This window comes from Anabrus simplex, chromosome 4 (assembly GCF_040414725.1).
Source record: "Anabrus simplex isolate iqAnaSimp1 chromosome 4, ASM4041472v1, whole genome shotgun sequence".
NCBI lineage: Eukaryota > Metazoa > Arthropoda > Insecta > Orthoptera > Tettigoniidae > Anabrus > Anabrus simplex.
In genome coordinates this window covers 65,353,669-65,374,120 of record NC_090268.1, presented here as the reverse complement: position 1 = coordinate 65,374,120, position 20,452 = coordinate 65,353,669, and the positions used below count along the sequence as shown (strand labels likewise).

Genomic DNA, 20,452 nt, shown 5'->3' with positions numbered 1-20,452 from the left:
CAAAAGCGTCGATCTTCCTTCTGTCTCCCTGTTTCAGCTTCCAGATCTCACATCCATACAGGAACAGCGGGAATATAATCGCATTGACTTGGTAGCCAAACTGATAGCTCTGCTCTTCCAGATCGAGGACATACGATACGTCCAAGCGAAATCCGTTTTCTGATATCAGGACCGCTGACATCAAAACAGTGACGAATTATGACACGGAGAGTTCTATTCACTTACGGAAATGGAAGAAATTCATAGCCCCAACATTAAAAATGACGTAAATAGAACCATTTAAATTTCTCCGAAATCACTGTAGGAGTGCGTAAATGGGTCATGCAAACATACAGTCCTGGAGTGTGGTACGGTAAGGTTCATTTTCCTTTGCACGTTAGCATACGAAAATTAACACAACGAATAACGTTCTGGTGGTCTAAATATCCATATGTGTCTGAGAGGCGTGACCATTCTTAAGGAAAATAATGGATATGGATATAATGGATAATGTGATATGACCTTTTGCCCGAACAGTGACGAATTATGACACGGAGAATTCTACTCACTTCACCAGAATGGAAGAAGTTCACAGCCTCAGTATAAAAAATGGCATAAATAGAGCCATTTAAATTTCTCAGAAATCACTAAATCTAACAAATGTAGAGAGAGACAACATGGAAACAAGATCTTTAAGTTTACAGGCTGCTTAAGTCACATCGACACAGATAGGTCTTATAGCGACAATGGGACAGAAAATGGCTAGGAGTGGGAAGGAAACGGCCATGGTCTTAATTAAGGTATATCCCCAGCATTTGCCTGGTGTGAAAATGGGAAACTACGAAAAACCATTTTCAGGGCTGCCGTCAGTCGGGTTCAAACTGAGAATAGTGGGTTCGAACTCCACTGTCTGCAGCCCTGAAGATGGTTTTCCGTAGTTACCCCATTTTCACACCAGACACATGCTGGGGCTGTACCTTAATCAAGGCCACGGCCGATTCCTTCCCACTCCTAGCCCTTTCCTAACCCATCGTCGCCGTAAGACCTATCAGTGTCGGTGCGATGTAAAACAAATTGTAAAAAAATAATCTTATGGCTTCTGCTACCGTTTGCAAACATTTCAATTTGATACTAAAATATGCTATAGAACGTCAATAATAAAACCAATTAACGTTCAGAATTCACCCCAATAATAAGAATCTACGCAAATTTCTCCTACAAATAACATGGTGTGTCTAGATGGCTTTAAGGATGATATGTTCTAGGAACCACACTATTTCTATACGAACATTGTTCATTGCAATTTGAAAATCATTATACTGTTCTCACTCATTTACTTGAATAATTCTACTCATACTTCTTCTTCTTTCATCTTTGTGCCCAAATAAGGAACGCGACTGAACTTATTTAGCTGATGCCATTACCTTTTTCTTCTTCCATCTTCTCGCTGTGGCTTTTCTTGCGATCTTCTGACCAGGTTTTGTTGGTGGTACTACTTGGATGGTGTGTAAAGCTGTAATTGTCGACACATTTTCTGAACTTAGATCTGTCTAACACAATATCATCTGTGATATATATTTCCTGAAAATCATCTCTAACTTCGAGCAGCCAATTGTTTTTACTTTCATTGATAGGGCATACTGTTATTCAAGAGAGTTCATATTTAATCAGTAACTTATGCCTGTTCCAATTTGATGTCTCGTAGTTTCTTTAACCGATGTACGTAGACGTGCTCCATTATCCGACTCCTTGGCTGAATGACCAGCCTTGAGCCCTTCGGTTCAGAGGGTCCTGAGCTGGATCCCGTCCGGATCTAATTAATTCTTCTGGCTCGGGAATTTTATGTTTGTCCCAACACTTTTCTCTCCATGTTCAATGGAAATGGTGTATGGCTTTTAGTGCCGGGATGTGTTCGAGTACTTCGGCTCGCCAGATGCAGATCTTTTTGAATTGACACCCGTAGGCGACCTGCGCATCGTGGTGAGGATTAAATGATAATGAAGATGACATACACCCAGTCCCCGTGCCAGGGGAATTAACCAATTATGGTTAAAATTCCAGACCCTGCCGGGAATCGAACCTGGGAGCCTTGTGATCAAAGGCCAGCACGCTAACTATTTAGCCATGGAGCCGGACTCTTCATGTTCAGACAACACACCACACTATCAATCACCACAGAAACACGCAATATTGATTACATCCCTCCATAGGATTAGGGGCAGGAAGGGCATCCGACCATAAAACAGGGCCAAATCCACATGTGCGACACAGTTCACATCCGAAAATCCACAGGTTTTGGGAAAAAGAGGTAGAAGAAGAAAGTAAGGACTGCATTATACTGTTTCCTATAGTATTATCTGCACGAAATATTCATTACATCTTTCGTAATTTGGAATGATTGATATTTTTTGTTTAATTTTGGAATATTAGTAAGTCTGGTAAGTCTGGTACAGTTCATCTCATGCCAGACAGGTAGATGCGGCTCTCAATGAAACCTGTAGGTTGATTACAGATTGCTTAAGGCCTACTCCGGCAGATAAGCTCTATTACCTGGCTGGAATACCCCCCCCCCCCCCACTGTGTACGTAGAGAAGTAGCTGCCAATAGGGAGAGGCTTAAAGTGGAACAGAACAGCGCCCACCCGCGGCATGGACACAGTCTTCTTCTGCAACGACTGAGATCCCGGAAGAGCTTCCTGAGGACATCTGAGGTGGTTAATGTCTCACCAGAGATGGCAAGACTGGAGCTGTGGAAGAAGAGGACCCCTCGCCTCCGCGGATGGATACCAGCAGCTGAGCAGTTACCAGGTGGACATAATGAAAGTTGGCTGGTGTGGAAGTCCCTGAACAGGCTACGATCAGGAGTGGGGAGATCCAGGGATAACTTGAAGAAGTGGGGTTCAGCACAAGTGATACAAGGTGTGAATGTAGACAAGAACAAACTACGGACCACATGCCTCATTGCCCTCTGTGCCCGAAATCTTTCACAGAGGATGATTTTCTACAAGCCATTAAGAGTGCATTGGGCATTGCAAAATACTGGCGTGTGTAATATGATCTCACATGTTACTGTTTTGTTTAACTGTAAATTTTTATTTTTTCGACTCGAGTATATAGTAACACCACTGTACGAATATAGATTCCTGAAAAAAGAAACCGCGAGTAAACTCTTACGTAAGATCTGCAAAAGCACTGTGCGTATAGTGGATTCATCTGTTTACCTGATGTAACACTATCCAAAAGTCCGAAGCTTACTTCCACGCTTTACCAGCTACTTACCCTAGTCGGCAAGTGACCATGCCGTTCCTGTTCTCGTTGGTCCAGCATATCCCTGAACTCTCGACAACGCTGTCCCTCAACTTCTCTTCGGTACACCAGTTCGTCGAATCTACTGCGGTCTTCAGGTAATACTACCTCTCTCAGCTCCGTCAGCAACGTGTACTGTTGGAAGAAACAAGAATTAAGAAATATATGATTTGATGAATACAATTAGTAATACATACATAGACAGTTATACATGTAAACATCCAAGCTGTGTATTAACTAAAATCTTCTCTGTACAGACAATGAATGCCCTCTGAGAGGTGAAAGGTGAACGCTTCCACTATCCGCCACCTCGGCACTAGATGGCTCAGAAGGGTTAGTTCTACGCCTAGCAGCGTTTGCCCCCAAGAATTAACCAGGTACTCTTTTTTGGTACCCCCCTGTGGGTGGGGACGCAGACGAAGAATACACTCATGGCATCCGCTGCCTATCGTAAGAGGCAACTAAAAAGGATGACCAAGGGATGTAGAATTTTTGAACCATGAGATTACCTGTGATTAGTATCATCACGCGAGGAACACCATGAATCGACTTTTCTTGCGATTGGTACCACTATGTAAGGAACACTATGGGTCTGTGGGTGGATCACTATGGGTTTATAGTACCAGTGTGTAGTATCTGCTACTATGACGGAGGCTCACCTCTGTCCAGGTTCGGCTGGAACACCCCAAAGAGATAAAGGAGGCTGTCGTGGGGTGTTTCAGCATCTGGTGGTGAAGATCATGGGTCTGCGTTTCGAGGAACACCATGGGATTGTACGGGTCCCTGTGATTAGTACCACTATGTGAGGACCACCATGGATTTCCGTGCCTATGAGTGGCGCCATCATGTGAGAAACACCATAGGTCTGCGTTACTTGTGCGTAGTACCACAATGTGAGGAACGCTGTGAGTCTACGTTAGGTACTTCTGATTAGTATCGCTACATGATAAATACCAAAGTTCTACTTTACTAGCGATAAGTAACGTAGGGGCCGTTGAACAGGATTTTGGACTTCTTTAGACAACAAGCATCATCGATTTAGGCTTATGCTTCGGAAGCAGCCCATTTGTTAGTATATACCATTGTTTTAAGATAGTTTGCGTGTCGGATTCACTGATTGTTTTAAGTTCAAAATCATTGTCCATCGTCATCTTTTTGAATTCTAGTCAATGGATTGATTTTGGAATGATTTAAACTTTTAATGTTGTGATTTGGATCCGCTGGTTATTTTAAATTCATATTCATTCATCCATCATCAAACTTTGAATTCTGGTCAGTGAATGAATTTTGGAATTTTAATTTGTCATAATATTTCGTACCATTAGGGGCTGATGACTTAGATGTTATGCCACTTTAAACAACAAGCATCATCATCATCATCATATCATTTTGGAGTAGGCTTAGTGAACCTCAGAGCCACGTACAGCTCCAACGGTGGAAATCTCTTTCTATAAATGCTTCAGCTCCCTGATGTGAAATCGAACCCACGTCCTACTGGGAGAACAGAGCATTCCTTTACCGCCTCGGCCAGGCAGCCCCTTGTATTAACAAACCACCGCCGTAAACGTTCTTTAGTACCTAACACTGGCAACTTCCATTTCTGGGCTGCTAACTTGAAACTTAACTACTGAGCCGTCTGAGTGACTAAGTTGGTGGACTCAATCCCTGCTCAGTCCAGTCCTATCTGAAGGTTCTCAAATACTTCAATACTCAAATGCTTCAATTGCAAGTATTTTCATTCAGAAGATATTTTTAAGCTAAGGATAACATTTAAACTTTGTACGAAACACCTTCCAAAAGGTGCAGTTGTGCATTTCACTATCCTGCCGTCCGGCTTCATAGCTAAATATTTAGCGTGATGCCCTTTGGTCCAGACGGTCCCGGATTCGATTCCCGGCCGGATCGGAGATTTTAACATTAAATGGTTAATTCCCTTGGCTCGGGGACTGGGTGTTTGTGCTGTCCCCAACATCCCTGAAACTCACACACCACACATAACACTTCCTCCACCACAACAACACGCAGTTACCTACACATGGCAGATGCCGCCCACCCTCATCGGAGGGTCTTCATTACAAGTGCTGCACCCAGCTGGAAATAGCGACACGAAATTATTGTTGGATGTCGTTCTTTGGTTTTCTTGTCAATGTTTGGTACGGAACCAGAGCCGACACTAATATAGCCGAAGGTAAGTTTCTGTTTGTATTTTTCTCAAGATGGATCATGAGTGTGATTTCACACACGCCTAGACAAAACGTGATCATTCCCCAGTGTAAAAATGTTTGGCGTTTCAGTTCCCCTTCTAGCAGTTGCGTTTCGTGAAATTTTACTCTGGCAGGATTGTGCCGCCATCTCTTCTCCCTCCCCAATCGGTCCAGTTTCCACTGATGAGCACCACGATACTTTTACATGAATAATAATAATAATAATAATAATAATAATAATAATAATAATAATAATAATAATAATAATAATAATAATAATCCGATGACACTGGCTGAATAGAAATTTGCTTGCACTACAACATTAATTAATTACTTAATTAACTACACTACCATGGCATTTATGCACACGCACATTAAAAGGCTAACAACTCATGAAATCCCGACTACTATTACACTGCACTCTTTCACAGATCACAATCACAAGTGATAATGACGACATTCATGGAAACAAATAAACAGCGAACTCCCGAATTTCTCTCTCCTCACTCAAATTTAAGGCATGAAAAGGTTTTTAACAATTTGACCGCACTACAAATAGTGGCGTCACGTTGTGGTTACATTTTGAATCTTTATTTTAGCTTCTTTATAGACCTGAATTGTTCAAATAGTCAGTATAAGAAATGGCTGTGGAAGTAAGGAGAAATTGAAGGAACTTACTAGAAAATTGAATCTAGCAAAGAAGGCAGCTAAGGATAACATGATGGCAGGCATAATTGGCAGTCATATAAATTTTAGTGAAAAATGGAAAGGTATGTATAGGTATTTTAAGGCAGAAACAGGTTCCAAGAAGGACATTCCAGGAATAATTAATGAACAAGGAGAGTGTGTATGTGAGGATCTTCAAAAGGCAGAATTATTCAGTCAGCAGTATGTAAAGACTGTTGGTTACAAGGATAATGTCCAGATAGAGGAGGAGACTAAGGCCAAAGAAGTATTAAAATTTACATATGATAATAATGACATTTACAATAAGATACAAAAGTTGAAAACTAGAAAAGCGGCTGGAATTGATCAGATTTCTGGGGATATACTAAAGACAATAGGTTGGGATTTAGTACCATATCTGAAGTGCTTATTTGATTATTGTTTGGTCAGAGGAGCTATATCAGATGAATGGAGAGTTGCTATAGTAAGCCCTGTGTATAAAGGAAAGAGTGATAGACATAAAGCTGAAAATTACAGGCCAGTAAGTTTTACGTGCATTGTATGTAAGCTTTGGGAAGGCATTCTTTCTGATTATATTAGACATGTTTGTGAAATTAATAACTGGTTCGATAGAAGGCAGTTCGGTTTTAGGAAAGGTTATTCCACTGAAGCTCAACTTGTAGGCTTCCAGCAAGATATAGCAGATATCTTGGATTCTGGAGGTCAAATGGACTGTATCGCGATTGATCTGTCTAAAGCATTTCATAGGGTGGATCATGGGAGACTACTGGCAAAAATGAGTGCAATTGGACTAGACAAAAGAGTGACTGAATGGGTTGCTATATTTCTAGAAAATAGATCTCAGAGAATTAGAGTAGGTGAAGTTTTATCTGACCCTGTAATAATTAAGAGGGGAATTTAAGGCTTTTCGCAGATGATGTTATTCTCTATAGAGTAATAAATAAGTTACAAGATTGTGAGCAACTGCAGCGTGACCTCGAAAATGTTGTGAGATGGACATCAGGCAATAGTATGTTGATAAACGGGGTTAAAAGTCAGGTTGTGAGTTTCACAAATAGGAAAAGTCCTCTCAGTTTTAATTACTGCGTTGATGGGGTGAAAGTTCCTTTTGGGGATCATTGTAAGTATCTAGGTGTTAATATAAGGAAAGATCTTCATTGGGGTAATCACATAAATGGGATTGTACATAAAGGGTACAGATCTCTGCACATGGTTATGAGGGTGTTTAGGGGTTGTAGTAAGGATGTAAAGGAGAGGGCATAAAGTCTCTGGTAAGACCCCAACTAGAGTATGGTTCCAGTGTATGGGACCCTCACCAGGATTACCTGATTCAAGAACTAGAAAAAATCCAAAGAAAAGCAGCTCGATTTGTTCTGGGTGATTTCCGACAAAAGAGTAGCGTTACAAAAATGTTGCAAAGTTTGGGTTGGGATGAATTGAGAGAAAGAAGAAGAGCTGCTCGACTAAGTGGTATGTTCCGAGCTGTCAGCGGAGAGATGGCGTGGAATGGCATTAGTAGACGAATAAGTTTGAGTGGCGTTTATAAAAGTAGGAAAGATCACATAATGAAGATAAAGTTGGAATTCAAGAGGACAAACTGGGGCAAATATTAATTTATAGGAAGGGGAGTTAGGGATTGGAATAACTTACCAAGGGAGACGTTCAATAAATTTCCAATTTCTTTGAAATCATTTAGGAAAAGGCTAGGAAAGCAACGGATAGGGAATCTGCCACCTGGGCGACTGCCCTAAATGCAGATCAGTATTGATTGATTGATGGATTGATTGAATTCATTGTTTTGTAAACATTTTTAGAATTAATTAATGTAAGACGTCGGGGAAAAAGCCTAGGTTCATTATGAAGTGTTTAGCGATGTTACTGAGGGTTCCGCCATTCAGCGCTTACACCCGCCTGCACTCTTCCATCCCCTGGCAAGTTCATAACGTCCTACCATGCTCGTCTCGCACCCCGCACACTTGCTAACTCTAGGGACCTACTGAGGGCTCTCCTGCCACAGTGCGAGCACCTCAAGACTAAAGAGGAAACATTGTACTTGCTGGACAACAGCCACGGCCTGGAAGCATAGTAATGAAAACAGAAATGCAAAATGTTTACAGCCGAAATAATAAAGAAAACATTGTATGACTGAATAGCACACCACATACGATCGACTTCGCTACATCTGTCCATTTCTTTATGCGATCAATTACAGAGAGAAGTAATGTTAAATGCTTTTGAAAAGGCGGCGGGGCGGCGCCAAAAAGCCCTTCATTCACGAATCGCCACTGCCTTCTAGTATCTCCAACCCTAATCACCAGCAGATTCCACTTTTCTCTAATGTCTGAATGTGAAGTTTAAAATACGTGGGAGTGTTGAGCCTCTTTCAGTATACATTACTTTCACACTGTTCTCCATCGTTAGTATCACTATCCTAAACGTCCAACAGCACTTTTGAGTACCTTACTTTCTCGGCACTAGATTCACCACTACTATGCTCTTCTCTGCCACCAGCTACAAGCTAGCCGGACGCACTTACATTTAAACCTGAAGGTCAAATTGCGGAATTCGGGTAGTAGGATTAGTGGACATTCTCCTCAACCTTTTATGAATTACGGTGTTCGTGTTCGTTCGTATGAGGTGCAAGGACAGCACAAACACCCAGGCCTGAGCCTGTTACGGCCTCGATTCTCTGGACTGGTATCGTAAAATCTGGTTTGGGAATCTTTCCCTTCCCATTCTGTTGACATAATCTTTCCAGTTCTTTCGGTAACTTTCTAGGCGTTTCAATACAAGTTTCACCTTCAGTTATTTCATCACTTCCTCGTTCTCCCGCTGCTCCAGCGCAGTGCGTGTACCCTGCCATACGTTTCATGAATCTCATCTCAGCAGCCGTGATTTTGGTTTTATGTCTTATCCAGATTGTCCATACTTCACTGTCGTACAAGAGAACTGATCTGGCTAGTGTTTCCGTACATTAATTTGTGTTCCTTTGGACTCTAGAATTTGCATTAGTGTGAATTTGGGCCCCACTGTATACTGTTCGGCTCCGGAGAAAGTAATCTGCTGTACTGATTCCTTGTCGAAAGATGTATTGTTTTTGGTCTTTCCCTCTTTTGCCAACGTAAGACACACATTTACGCATGGTAGCTTAAATTGAATGTATTCACTTGAATGGAATAGAGTGGGGGTCAGCAAGACGTTGATCGCGATAGATCTTGATCATAAATTTAGTAGATTGCGAGCTTTAAGAGGAGAAAAAGTATTTCCAGAAAATATTCAATTATTCCGCGTTTAATTTCAAAGCAAGCGCTAGGAGAAGTTTTATTTCCATTTTGACTTTTACTTGCTCGCTTACGAGGAGGTTCTGCAGCCCTGTAAAAGGTTTTCCGTGGTTTCCCATTTTCACACCAGGCCAATAGGGCTGTACTTTAATTAAGGCCACGGCCACTTCCTTCTAATTACTAACCCTTGTCGCCATAAGACCTATCTGTGTCGGTGCAACGTGAAACCAATTGTAAAAAGAAAATTGAAAAATAATTCCGGATTAGGCACTGCACAAGTAAACAAGTAGGTTGTTCAGTGAATAAAGAAATAGGGACTGTCACATGTGAATTGTTCTCAATTTCATTCCAATTTTATACGAATTACCTCTTTTTGGTCTTCATGGAGAGGGGCCGTAGTTTCGTGCAAGCTGAGGCCAGTTCATGGAAGATCTATACACTCTTACCTCTAAAGTAGGAAAGAGCCCCTAGTGTGTTTTAGTGGTACCGAATTCAGCGTGGTCCACATCTTCACAGAGTGCGCCGATCTCTCTGGCCTAAGACAGAGCTTTGTTCTGCAGGATGCGCTCGAACTCACTGTAGTCGATGACAATGCGTGAGAACAGCACGTGACAAGTGCGTACTATGTATTTTTTTTTTTTTTTTTTTTTTTTACAATTTGCTTCTCGTCGCACCGACACAGATAGGTGTTATAGCGACGATGGGATAGAAAAGAGCTAGGAGTGGAAAGGAAGTGACCGTAGCCTTAATTAAGGTACAACCCCAGCATTTTGCCTGGTGTGAAAATGGGAAAGCACGGAAAACCATATTCAGGGCTGCCGATAGTGGGGTTCGAACCTATTATCTTCCGAATACTGGTACTATGTCTTGTACGTGCATGTAGGAGTTTTGTATATTTTCCAAGAAGGCCTGCTACATTATTTATTGAACCACCGAGCTCGATAGCTGCAGTCGCTTATAGTCAGAATTCGGCAGATTTTGAGTTCATTCAAGACTATCCTGAAAAATAATTCCTAGACCTTACTTTGATTTAGAAAAAAAAAGTAAAATTAAAATTACCAAAATATTATAATGAGATTTTTTTCAAAATATACCACAAGAATTGAAAAGTCTAAATATGCATTTATGTGCAGAATAAAACTTATTTAATTTTGAGTATCACGCTTGAAAACGTGCTGAAAATACAAGACTACATGATATAAAGTTAAGGAACATAACATGATTTGTCATAGAAATCCGCCACTAATAACATTATGATCGTGAACTGCAATACGTTTCTAAGTAATCACGGATGCGGCGTTGAGGACATTGCTTCCTGTTGGTCTTAATGACGCGTAGCAGTTCTTTTGACCTGAATACAAGTGGTGACTTTGCCTGAAAGTAAGTCGTACAAGTGTCGTATCTGCTCCTGTGTTACAGCTGCCCACACATGTTGTAAATGCCATTTTAATGACCATCATACAAAAACATGGTTGTCATCTGCAGTCAGAGGGCAGACAGTAAAATCACTCAACACGCTATCTGCTAGACTGCTACCCCAGCTTTCAACTTGCGTGACTGCAGCACACTCCTAGAAACCTGCCAGAGGATTACGAATGTAAATAGTGAGACAGCGGAATACACTGACGGAAAAAAATTCAAACACCATGAAATAGGGAATGTAGAATACGGAAATTTTGGCAATACATTTTTCGAGATAACATATTTAATTGATTAAAGGTACAAGGCTACAGGTTAATATCCGCGCGAGAAAAGCCATAGTAAATGTGTCATGCTGGTCCACTAATGACCAGTGTAATCGCCTGATTGTTGAATGCAGACATGCAAACGTGCATGCATTGTGTCGTACAGGTGCCGGATGTCAGCTTGTAGGATGGAGTTCCATGCCTGTTGCACTTGGTCGGTCAATACAGGGATGGTTAATGCCGGTTGTGGATGATACTGGAATTGTCGTCCAATGATGTACCACATGTGCTCGATTGGGGGCAGATTGGGGGATCCAGCAGGCCAGGTCAACATGTAGACTCTCTGTAGAGCACGTTGGGTTACAACAGCGGCATGGGGGTGTGAGTTATCATGTTGGAAATCACCCCCCGGGGAATGCTGTTCAGCAATGGCAGGACACCAGGTCGAATCACCAGACAGATGTACACATCTGCAGTCAGAGTGCGTGGGATAAACATGAGAGTGTCCTGCTGTCATAGGAAATCGCTCCCCAGGCCAGAACTCCTGGTGTATGTCCAGTGTGTCGACGCCGCAGGCAGGTGGAATGCAGGCTCTCACTTGCCTCCTTCTAACCAACACACGGTCATCACTGGCACCAAGACAGAACCTGCTTTCATCGGAAAGTACAACCTACACTCCATTCTCCAATGAGGTCTCGCTTGACACCACTGAAGTTGCAGCCGGCGGTGGCTTGGGATAAGTGAAATGCGCGCCACAGGGCATCTGACTCGGAGTTTTCCTTCATGTAATAAATTCCGAACAGTTCGTGCGTCACTGTGGTGCCAGTTGACGCTCGAATTGGTGCTGCAGACGCAGTCCGCCGCGCCACAGCCATACGCCGAATAGGGCGTTCCTCCCTCCCGGTGGTGCCACGGGGACGTCCGGAGCCCGGTGTTCTTGCGGTTACGTGCCAGATGCGACCGTGCCGGATGCGACCCTGCCATTATCGTGCCAATAGCGACCGAGCGGATAAGCACCGTGCCGCATGCGACCCATCAATCACTTACAATTGATTTGCATTAAAGGCTGTCACCAAGTGGCAGATTGCTTATAATTAGCTAACTTGGTCTTTTCTAAAATAAAGGTCTGACACCGTTGTTAGCAGGTTCGAGTGCCACTGGTCGAAGGAAAAATATAATAATGTTGCTGGCTTTACGTCCCAGTAACTACTTGTATGGTTTAAGGAGACGCCGAGGTGCCGGAATTTAGTCCCGCAGGACTTATTGTATGTGCCAGTAAATCCACCGACACAAAGCTGACGTATTTGAGCACGTTCAAATATCATCGGACTGAGCCAGGATCGAACATGCCAAGTTGGAGTCGGAAGACCAGCATCTCAACCGTCTGAGCCATCTGAGCCGTCTGAGCCACTTAGCCTGGATGAAATAAAAATTTCACCATCAGGATGTTGTTCGGCAGGGTACGAAAATTGGTGGTAGACAGTTTCTAATCACTAGATTGCATGCCAAAAGCCGGGATTCAAATCCAAACCTTTTCTCAGTGTTCAAATGGAGTGAGGGGATTTGATGCTGTTGATGGTGATTCGGCCGTCGGATGGAGACGTAAAGCATTGGGCAGACCCCTTGGTATTATTCGAGAGGAGTAGGCTACGTGCCGAAACCGGGTTTCATCTCTCCCTGCTTCATTATCATAACCCCACATCCAGACGCGCAGGCCGCCCAAGGGTGTCAGGTAGAAAGGCCCGCACCAGGCAAGCCGAACACGTCCTCGGACACTCCTGGTATTAATAGGACACGATAAATAAGTAGGCCTAAGTCGTAAATAATTTTAGAGAATTAAGATCTTTTTTATTGCTAGTGGCATTACGTCACACCGACACAGACAGGTCTTGAGGCGACGATGGGATAGGAAAGGGCTAGGAATGGGAATGAAGCGGCCCTGGTCTTAATTAAAGTACAGCTCCAGCATTTGCTTGGTGTGAAAATGGGAAACCACGGAAAACCATCTTCAGGGCTGCCGGCAGTGGGATTCGAACCCACTATCTCCCGGATGCAAGCTCAGGGCCACGCGCCTCTAACCGCATAGCCAACTCGCCCGGTAAAGACGTAAACGCATCACCATGTTTCGTATTTAAAAAACGAGTTTCCCCCAGAAGTGTTATGTAAAGTAGGGGCAGTAGCTGCGTATAGGAGTTATTGGAGTGGCATTGCACTTCGTTTAGCTTACCTTATCTTGGGTGATAACACAACTTATCAAACGACAATTTGTTTGTCAACGTAGGTCGCATTCGGCACGGTTACAAATTATGCGGTCGCTAGTGGCACGGGTCGCATGCGGCACGGTGGCATCTGGCACGCCACCGTTCTTGCGAGCGTACCTTCTCGTGACCACTGCTGACAGCACGCAAGCACAGTGAAGACATTCCTGCCAAGTCGTTCTCCAATAGCGCAGAAGCAAAATCCACCTTCACGTAGCCCTATTATACGGCCTCGTTCAACCGTAGTGGGCTGTTAATACTGGCCTTTTCGTCGTCATAAAGGCATTCTCCACCTACTCACAGTCACTCCGTCCAATCTCCCAGGTAACTAACGCTCTCACACAGTACATTTAATGCAAACCCGTTGTGCAACGTCAAGGGGCCGCTACTAGCGGCACGCTAATGCGATTTGCGGGAAATTTGAATCAACGTCATCTTTCAGATGTATAATCATGCCTACCAAAGTTCGTTATTCTAGCACAACCCCTTCCTGGTGTTTGGATATTTTTTTCTGCCAGTGTATATCCACTCAATCATGAATGCCCTTTCCCCAGCTGGTGGCTACTCGTGATTGGGTGAGAAGAGTGTTTATTGATTCATTCATACACGAACACAATTCAGTCGTGTAATCATTCACTGTCCGGCCCCACGGTGTAGGGTTAAACGCGACACCCGGTGGCCCCGGGTTCGATTACCGGCCGTGTAAGGGATTTTCAATTGTAAATGATTAATATACTTACCGAGCTCGGTAGCTGCAGTCGCTTAAGTGCGACCTGTATCCAGTAATCGGGAGATAGTGTGTTCGAGCCCCACTGTCGGCAGCCCTGAAGATGGTTTTCCGTGGTTTCCCATTTTCACACCAGGCAAATGCCGGGACTGTACCGTAATGAAGACCACGGCCGCTTCCTTCCAATTCCTAGACCTTTCCTCTCCCATCGTTGTCGTAAGACATATCTGTGTCGGTGCGACGTAAAGCAAATAGCAAAAAAAAATAAAAAAATAAAAAATGATTAACATACCTGGCCTGGAGAATGGGTGTTTGTGTAGTCCTTAACTTTTTTTTTCTGACATTCAACACTTTACACTTCCGCAATTACACTCACACGCAGTTTCCTCTCATATGGTGAAGGTAAGGTAAGGGTGTTTTCTGCCCGCAGGCAGGTCCGAACCTCCGCAGAGGTGTACCTGAGCCGTAGTTTACGTACGGTAGGGTGGCCAGTTCCTTTCCGCTCCTACAATCCCTTACGCCCCCACCAACAGTGCGTGGCAATCATCCACTTCTTGACCACGCCCAATGTTGCTTAACTTCGGAGAGATCTCACGGGATCCGGTGTTTCAACACGGCTACGGCCGTTGGCTCATATATGGTGACAGTAGTGGCAACAAATCTGCAGAGGTTGACGCCACGAACAAATACCATTGAAATAATTATTCACTCATCAATTCATAGTCACTCATTCATTATTTCATTCATTATATTCATTCAATATGTATGTTGTCATTGTAGGATAACACTGTAAAGAATGGTGACACAAAATAAGCACTAACGCAACTTAGGGAGTGTAAGGTTTTGTTTGTTTGTCCTAGACTATATAACTATGTTAACGTCTAGGACAAAATAAACAAATAAACCTTAAAGAGAATACTACAATTTAGAAATTCTATACATTTGTTTATTAATTCATGTCAGTTTATTTGTGAACGTCGCGAAATACTCTAATACCAATTTCTCAATATCGCAATGAATGACAAACAGAATTAGGGATTTTATATGGATTGATATTTACTTACTTCCTTTCCGGGACAGTCTATTAAGTCTCCCCAACCTCGACTTAAAAACCATCGCAAGGGTGGGGAAATATGTCTTCTTCCAACTGGACGGTATTCAAGGACAAGCTTTGGTATTTTATCATCCTTCATCCTAAAAATGTGGTCTCACTAATTTGTTAAGGCATTAAGTGCTGTCTTATTTCCTCAGTTCGTCTGTTATCTTTGACGGAACATCATTTCACTGACTTACGAAACTGCAATTCAGATTAACTTCTTCTTCTTTATCTGTTTATCCTCCAGGGTCGGTTTTTCGCTCGGACTCAGCGAGGGATCCCACCTATACCACCCCAAGGGCAGTGTCCAGGAGCTTCAGACTCTGGGTCGGTGGTTACAACTGGAGAGGATGACCAGTACCTCGCCCAGGCGGCCTCACCTGCTATGATTAACAGGGGCGTTGGGGGGGGGGATGGGAAGATTGGAAGGGATAGACAAGGAAGAGGGAAGGAAGCGGCCGTGGCCTTATGTTAGGTACCATCGCGGCATTTGCCTGGAAGAGAAGTGCGAAACCACGGAAAACCACTTCCAGGATGGCTGAGGTGGGAATCGAACCCACCTCCACTCATTTGACCTCCCGAGGCTGAGAGAACCCCGTTCCAGCCCTCGTTCCACTTTTCAAATTTCGTGGCAGAACCGGGAATGGAACCCGGGTCTCTGGGGGTGGCAGCTAATCACACTAACCACTACACCACAGAGGCGGACTCAGATGAACTTACTGTAATTTATTTCTATATGTTGTTTATTCATCCAAGTCTCACTTCTGTACATTGAAGTTGCCGAGCTGAGTAATTCAGCTGTTAGAGCCCAGTGAATCTACCGACACGGGGCTGAGATATTTGAGCCTTAAAGAATATAATGCGTAGGAAGAGCACTGGGACATACGAGGCTTTAATTTTCTTTGCTAGTGGCTTTACGTCGCCTCGACACAGATAGGCCTTATTGCGACGATGAGATAGGACAGGGCTAGTAATTGGAAGGAAGTGGCCGTGGCCTCAATTAAGGTAAGCCCCAGCATTTGCCTGGTGTGAAAATGGGAAACGACGGGAAAGAATCTTCAGGGCTGCCGACAGTGGGATTCGAACCCACTATCTCCCAGATGCAAGCTCACAGCTGCGCGCCCCTAACCGGATGGCCAACTCTGCTTTAAAAGAATGCCGTCGATATGTGTATAACAATAGTAGATTATTACTAAAATGTAGGATACGAGGCTGTGCAAACTTTAATACACGTTACTGGTTTAAGGTCCCAACAACTATGTTTATAAGTTTCTTTGTGTGCGCCGACGTGCCGGAATTTTGTCCTGCAGGGTTTCTTTTAGGTCTTATGGCGACGATGGGATAGGAAAATGGCTAGGAGTGGTAAGAATGCGACCGTGGCCATAATTAAGGTGTAAAAATCCACAGTTCTAGCCCTTCAGGCAAGAAAGTCAATGTTGAAAACCTCCTAGGGATATGAGATAATTGTAGATAAACAAAATATAATAAAGTATGAGAATATATTCTTTGTTCATTCCTAAAAATTAAAATCGTTTCCTTAATCATCGTTATCCAGTCGAGTAGATTACCAGTTTGCCTTTTTCTACCACTACGAGCACTAATGCAGAGTTTTACTTAAGCTCATATAACTACATTCGGTGTGGACAATTTAAAAAAAAAACGCCTGAGGGTACTGAACCAAGGAACACGTTACAGAAATAATTCTGTAAATTCGTTTATTTGGCTAATGTTTGAATAAAAAAAAAAACGAGTTAAGAAATAAGCGATTTTAGGCAGTTTTTCTGGAACTGCATTTAGGCCGGGAGTGATTTTCGAATTTTTTTATACTTTGATAGAGCTTTCCAGGAATCACAATTTGAAACATTTCTGAACCCTTTTAGTCCTTCAACACTCGGTACAATTGACGAAATTGCTTAATTTTACGTTTTTAATTATATAGGGACCCCTATTTTGTCTGCTAAGATATGATTGCTACATTAAAATGGGAGACTACGGAAAACCATCTTCAGGGTTGCTGACGGTGGGGTTCAAACCCAGTATTTCCCGAATGCAAGCTGATAGCTGTGTGACCCAATCTTCAGATGATAATAATTGTAATGAAGGTGCTGTAGCAATGAAACCTCAATCCCAGTTAAGTGGCCCGTCTATGTACACAGCGGAATACATGGAGGATGTCCCTTTGGCTACAACGGTTGGAATGTACTTCCAGCAGAATGGAACTCCTGCGCATTCCTCAAGACCAGTGGTACAGTATCCCAATCTAATTTATTCTAGACATTGTAGCGGTCCTGGTTGTGATGTTACATGGCCACCAAGGACACCCGACCTTACGCCGCTGGATTATTGTTTCTGCGGTTGGTTAAAGAACGAAGTCTACAGGAAAAAGTGTAGTGTAGTGCACCTCGTAATACAGCCCGTGAGTAAACACATCGTGACTGCTCAGACAGCGGCCGCACAGGAACAGCAGCCACAATCAACTGTAAACAGCTGTTCGTAATGCAAACCACATGATTTAGGACTATTCACTGTTCTTTCAGAACATCATCACACGCCTGTATCAGGTGAAAATCTTAGCAGGTTGAACCCTATGGCTCTAGGAAAGATTATTCGTTCATTAATGCCTGATCTTCGATCTGATATATTAAATATCTCAATTGAAGGTCGTAATCATGTACAGACAGAATGATCATATGTCTAGAGTGCTAACAAACTTGTTAGATGTCAATCCGAATCTTTGAAATTCTATCTTTATACAGAATGTCCCGGGTAGAAGGGGCCATACGTGAAGAGGTGATAGTACTAGTCATTCCAAAGCGAAAACATTATATGAATATTGTAACGGTTCAAATCCCGTTACAAGATGATATCTGTATTTTTATTATTGTATGATTATTATTATTATTATTATTATTATTATTATTATTATTATTATTATTATTATTATTATTATTATGTCCGTATTATTATGTTATCTGTGATATTGTTACTATTATTGTAATTATCAGTCTTATTTAATTCGATTTTGCAATTGCCTGTTGCTTGCAAGATTGTACTTAGATGTATGCATATATACGTATGTGTAGTATCACACTCAATACCTGTACAGTGAGAATTGTTGTATATATCAGAGATTGGGTGTGACGTTGGGACATTGTGCAAGATTAGTGGCGATTCTGCCAAGTCATCGCCGCGCCATGGCTATGTCATCGTATTTATTTAGATATGCGCTCACGGAGTTAGCCGCCGCAGGGCTATTTCACCACTGTATGTAATATCTGTCGCGTAGGTGGGAGTATGTCATGGTTATTTCTGGAGATTACGTAGCTGTGTCAACCAACGTCTATATAAGGTGGATGCATATTGTAGCGTCAGTCATTACTTATACGGATGCAGTACAGTGAAGTAGTCTACTAGATCAAGAGGCCTTAGTTGGTCAGTCAACCAGTGTGAACGAGAGATGGTGAAGACTCAGTGAGCCATTATTGGTCATTGAGAGAGTGAGACCAAATGGTTGGTCCGTCACTTAGTGGAAGACGCGGACGCAAGGCTTACCAAGGAGTCAGAGAGGGCAACCCTGGACCTGCCAAGAGGTCATACCATATTGACTTACAAAGAAGTCAGATGATATGGAGAAGAAGCAGTCTCAAGGATGTATCACCACGTTAGGCGTGACACATCTACAGTAAACACCAGAGCCATGGATTACGTCGTAATTACACTCAAAGTGTTAAAGGTACAGTCAAGTGAATCAGTGAGGGAAATATTTCGTATAAATTGTTAAAGGTCCGGTCAAGAAGAATTCAAATTCATGCCTAGTTTCTTTCAGTTGCAATGTCATAATTTCATATTCTCATCTGTTTTATCGCAACAAGACTCACTATTTTTTGATATATTATTTAAAGAATATATATTGTTCTATCAAACGAATTCAGAGTTTCATTTCATTGACAGTAAAATATCTTAACCTCAAAATTAATGGGGAAACCGAACGCCAATCTCCTTTTCCCAGAACTTATATGGTATGTTGTCAAAAGTAAGCTTATTACCCCACACCTTAGAGATGGTCAAGAGTCTCATTCTATTATTGCTGCACTGAGTGGCAGCTGGCGCCCTTCAAATAACGTATGTGTAAGTAAGTAGGTAACAAGTAAGTGTGGTACAAGGTTCGACGAGTGTGTATTTTATTTAATGAATATTAATTTTCATAATTTCCATTTTAAATGCAGATATTCAGATTTTTCAAGTTAAAATTCAGATTAATATGTTTCAAAAGTTAGTCAGCGAGGTAGGAAACTCTCAAACACATCGTGACTGCTCAGACAGCGGCCGCACAGGAACAGCAGCCACAATCAACTGTAAACAGCTGTTCGTAATGCAAACCACATGATTTAGGACTATTCACTGTTCTTTCAGAACATCATCACACGCCTGTATCAGGTGAAAATCTTAGCAGGTTGAACCCTATGGCTCTAGGAAGGATTATTCGTTCATTAATGCCTGATCTTCGATCTGATATATTAAATATCTCAATTGAAGGTCGTAATCATGTACAGACAGAATGATCATATGTCTAGAGTGCTAACAAACTTGTTAGATGTCAATCCGAATCTTTGAAATTCTATCTTTATACAGAATGTCCCGGGTAGAAGGGGCCATACGTGAAGAGGTGATAGTACTAGTCATTCCAAAGCGAAAACATTATATGAATATATGCTTCATTTTCAATACTTTCCGAGATACAGACCGTATTAATTGTCAACTGTCAATTTCCCCTTGAATGTTATGTGTAATTACTGTGTAATTGTCCATTTCCCATTACAACTTATTCTCAAAAGCATCCCCACCAAGTTCAATGCGTTTTTCAGCGATTTCAGACAGATGTTGTGTTGCTAATCGGAGGCGATGTCTCTATGCTTTAACGTGTACAAGCAAGATCTCCCTTGTTTGCACTTTTCCCTGTAGACTTCGTTATTTAATTAACCCCAGAAACAATAAACCAGCGGAGTAAGGTCAGGTGACCTTGGTGGCCATGTAACATCACAACCGGGACCGCTACAATGTCTAGAATAAATTAGATTGGAATACTGTACCACTGGTCTTGAGGAATGCGTAGGAGTTCCATCCTGCTGGAAGTACATTCTAACCCTTGTAGCCAAAGGGACATCCTCCATGTATTCCGGCGGCTGATTTTGCAGAAATTGAAGATAATGTGCTCCAGTTTTCTAGAACA

At 42.5% G+C, this 20,452-nt stretch overlaps 1 protein-coding gene across 1 annotated transcript in view; it reads right to left on the bottom strand.

Annotated features, from left to right (window-relative positions):
• LOC136872163 (whirlin) overlaps window positions 1-20,452 on the bottom strand; it is a 1,631,916-nt gene that overhangs the window by 572,761 nt on the left and 1,038,703 nt on the right. The window contains 1 exon segment of the mRNA XM_068227352.1: window positions 3,254-3,419. Within this exon segment, the coding sequence (XP_068083453.1) occupies window positions 3,254-3,419 (166 nt within the window).